This window comes from Vigna umbellata, chromosome 6, assembly GCF_029865625.1.
Source record: "Vigna umbellata cultivar VRB3 chromosome 6, Vumbellata_1.0, whole genome shotgun sequence".
NCBI lineage: Eukaryota > Viridiplantae > Streptophyta > Magnoliopsida > Fabales > Fabaceae > Vigna > Vigna umbellata.
The window spans coordinates 12,525,977-12,528,336 of NC_142170.1; the positions used below are offsets into that span (position 1 = coordinate 12,525,977).

Genomic DNA, 2,360 nt, shown 5'->3' on the forward strand with positions numbered 1-2,360 from the left:
GAGAATTATGCAGCAGAAGAAACTGGTGTAATATTGAGCAGTAAGTTGAAGGTTCTTAGAAGCAACGACTAGTATTGAATAGAATGAGAAATAGCATTGAATTTTGAGAAGAGTATGATATATATTATTATACGGCGTGGTGTTTTCATGCATGGGAGCCACCATGGCTTTTCTACGAACAAAAATTGAGAGGAAGAACGCGTGAAAAAGAAGCTTACAGGTTAAGATAGTTGCTCCACTTAAAACCCTAAAATATAATAAAACAAAAAGAGATGAGAATGGGAGAATAAGCGCAAAGCAAACAAAGTAAAGCCTCTTCTTGCTTTCCTCTCCTCCATCCTCTTCTTTTTCTCTTACTTTCTTGCCTCTGCTATTCCCTCTACCTAGTGCGATTCTACCTCCACCTTCTCCCTAAAGACCCATCAAACTTTATAAAAAAGAAACAAAAAAAAAAAAAACAAACACTCTCACACACACAAAAGGATCGAAGCACCATGGTTTTCTCTTCTATTCCAGTCTATTTAGATCCTCCCAATTGGCAGCAAGTAAGGTTTCAATTCCCTCAAATCTCAGCCACAGTTTTCTAAACCCTAAAACCAAATCACAAAAAGATAAATCGTTAATATTCCTATTCCTTCTTTGCAATCTAATCTTCCTGAATATACCAGATTTTTTTTCATACTATTTCTCTCTTTCTTTTGCTCTGCAGCAACAAAATCAACATCAGGCAAATGGCAGTAACAGTCCTCAGATGCTTCCCACCATGCCTCAACACCCACAGGAACCTCACGTCGGAGTTCATGAAGCTGCAGGCTCAATCCGGCCCGGTTTGATGGCGGATCGGTCTAAGATTCCGGCCCAGGAAGGAGCTCTCAAGTGTCCTCGCTGTGAATCCACCAACACAAAGTTTTGCTACTTCAACAACTACAGCCTCTCTCAGCCGCGGCACTTTTGCAAGACTTGTAGGCGTTATTGGACAAGAGGTGGCGCTCTCAGGAACGTTCCTGTCGGTGGAGGATGCCGTAGGAACAAGAAGAACAAAAGGAGTCGCTCCAAATCTCCGGTTCCTACTGAGAAATCATCACTTCCCAATCCCACAAACGCTATGCCTGAGCTTATTGGTCGATTCCCACAACCTTTCATGGCCTCTCTTCAGAGTATGAACCGCTATGGTGCAGGGAACGCTGGTGTTAACTTGCGTGAGATGCAAGCTCAGAACGGTTCGCATATGGGGTTTCAAATTGGTGGTCAGGGTCATGGTTCAAGTGTTACTGCTGCTGGAGGAGGATTGGAACAGTGGCGGTTTCAGCAATTTCCTTTCTTGAATGGTTTTGACTCAGCTTCTGCTGTTTCTTCCTACCCTTTTCAAACTGAAAGTGTTGAAGGTCTGGTTGGAGATATTGCCGCAAGTTCTAGGGTTACTCAGCTGCCACCACGAGTTAAATTGGAATACAACGGTGGTTTGAATTTGTCGAGATCTCCTTTGAGTGTGTCAGAAAATAGTAACCATTACTACTCATGGACGGATTTATCCGGTCTTGCATCTTCTTCCGCTAGTCATCTCTTGTAACTTTGATGGGTTAGAGAAAAGAGAAATTCTACGGTAGACACAGAAATGTAAGGGTTTTGGTACTGTTATTTTTTTTTATCAATAGTTGAATGAGTTTCCATCTAATCAAGTCACTCTCTCTGCTGACATGATTGAACTCGTTTAGTTATTGATCCAAAAAATAACTGTACCATTAAACTCTTACATTTTTTATATCAGTTCTAGGATGGCAGCACTCCGGGTTCCACCGTCTTCACGCGTCAGTGTTAACAGAAATCAGGCTGGTAGAATTTAGTCTTCAATTGTATATTTTCTTGTCATTGGTTTTGTTTATGTTTCTTCATCGAGCCTAGTGTCTTCTATGTTCTATTGAGCTTTCTGTGTAAAACAGTGTGTGCATGTACTGTGTTTTGTTTGTTTACTGCGCGATATCATTCGGTTCAATTCTTCTTTTGATCAGTTTGTTACTCTCTTACATGCTTCGTATCATACTCGGTGACTCACACTAGTGTTGCATTTCGTTCATGTATGGCGATAAGCTAGAAGCACGATAAAGCAAAGGTATCAAGACAGAAGAAAAGTGATACTGCTATATACGGTATTAAAGAACGTGCCACTGATCCACACTAACATTTATCGAGGCAGTGTTTCTCGGGATAACTTTGTTAGAAATTTCAAGCTTGAGCACTTTTCTCGTATCTTGCAGCCTCTCTATACAAGTTTACATTATCTTAATCAAAGTCATAAACATGGTTTTGCATACAAAGGTTGATTGTGTCGTGCATCTTGGAGGCCATAAACAGATAACACG

General features: G+C 40.9%; 1 protein-coding gene across 1 annotated transcript; it reads left to right on the plus strand.

The window, feature by feature from the left end:
* Positions 1-252: 252 nt before the first annotated feature.
* LOC124841223 (dof zinc finger protein DOF3.6-like) lies at positions 253-1,993 on the plus strand. The gene is made up of 2 exons (XM_047317463.2): positions 253-545; positions 710-1,993. The coding sequence occupies exons 1-2, from the start codon at positions 495-497 to the stop codon at positions 1,568-1,570; spliced, it is 912 nt and encodes a 303-aa protein (XP_047173419.2). The 5' UTR covers positions 253-494; the 3' UTR covers positions 1,571-1,993.
* Positions 1,994-2,360: the final 367 nt, after the last annotated feature.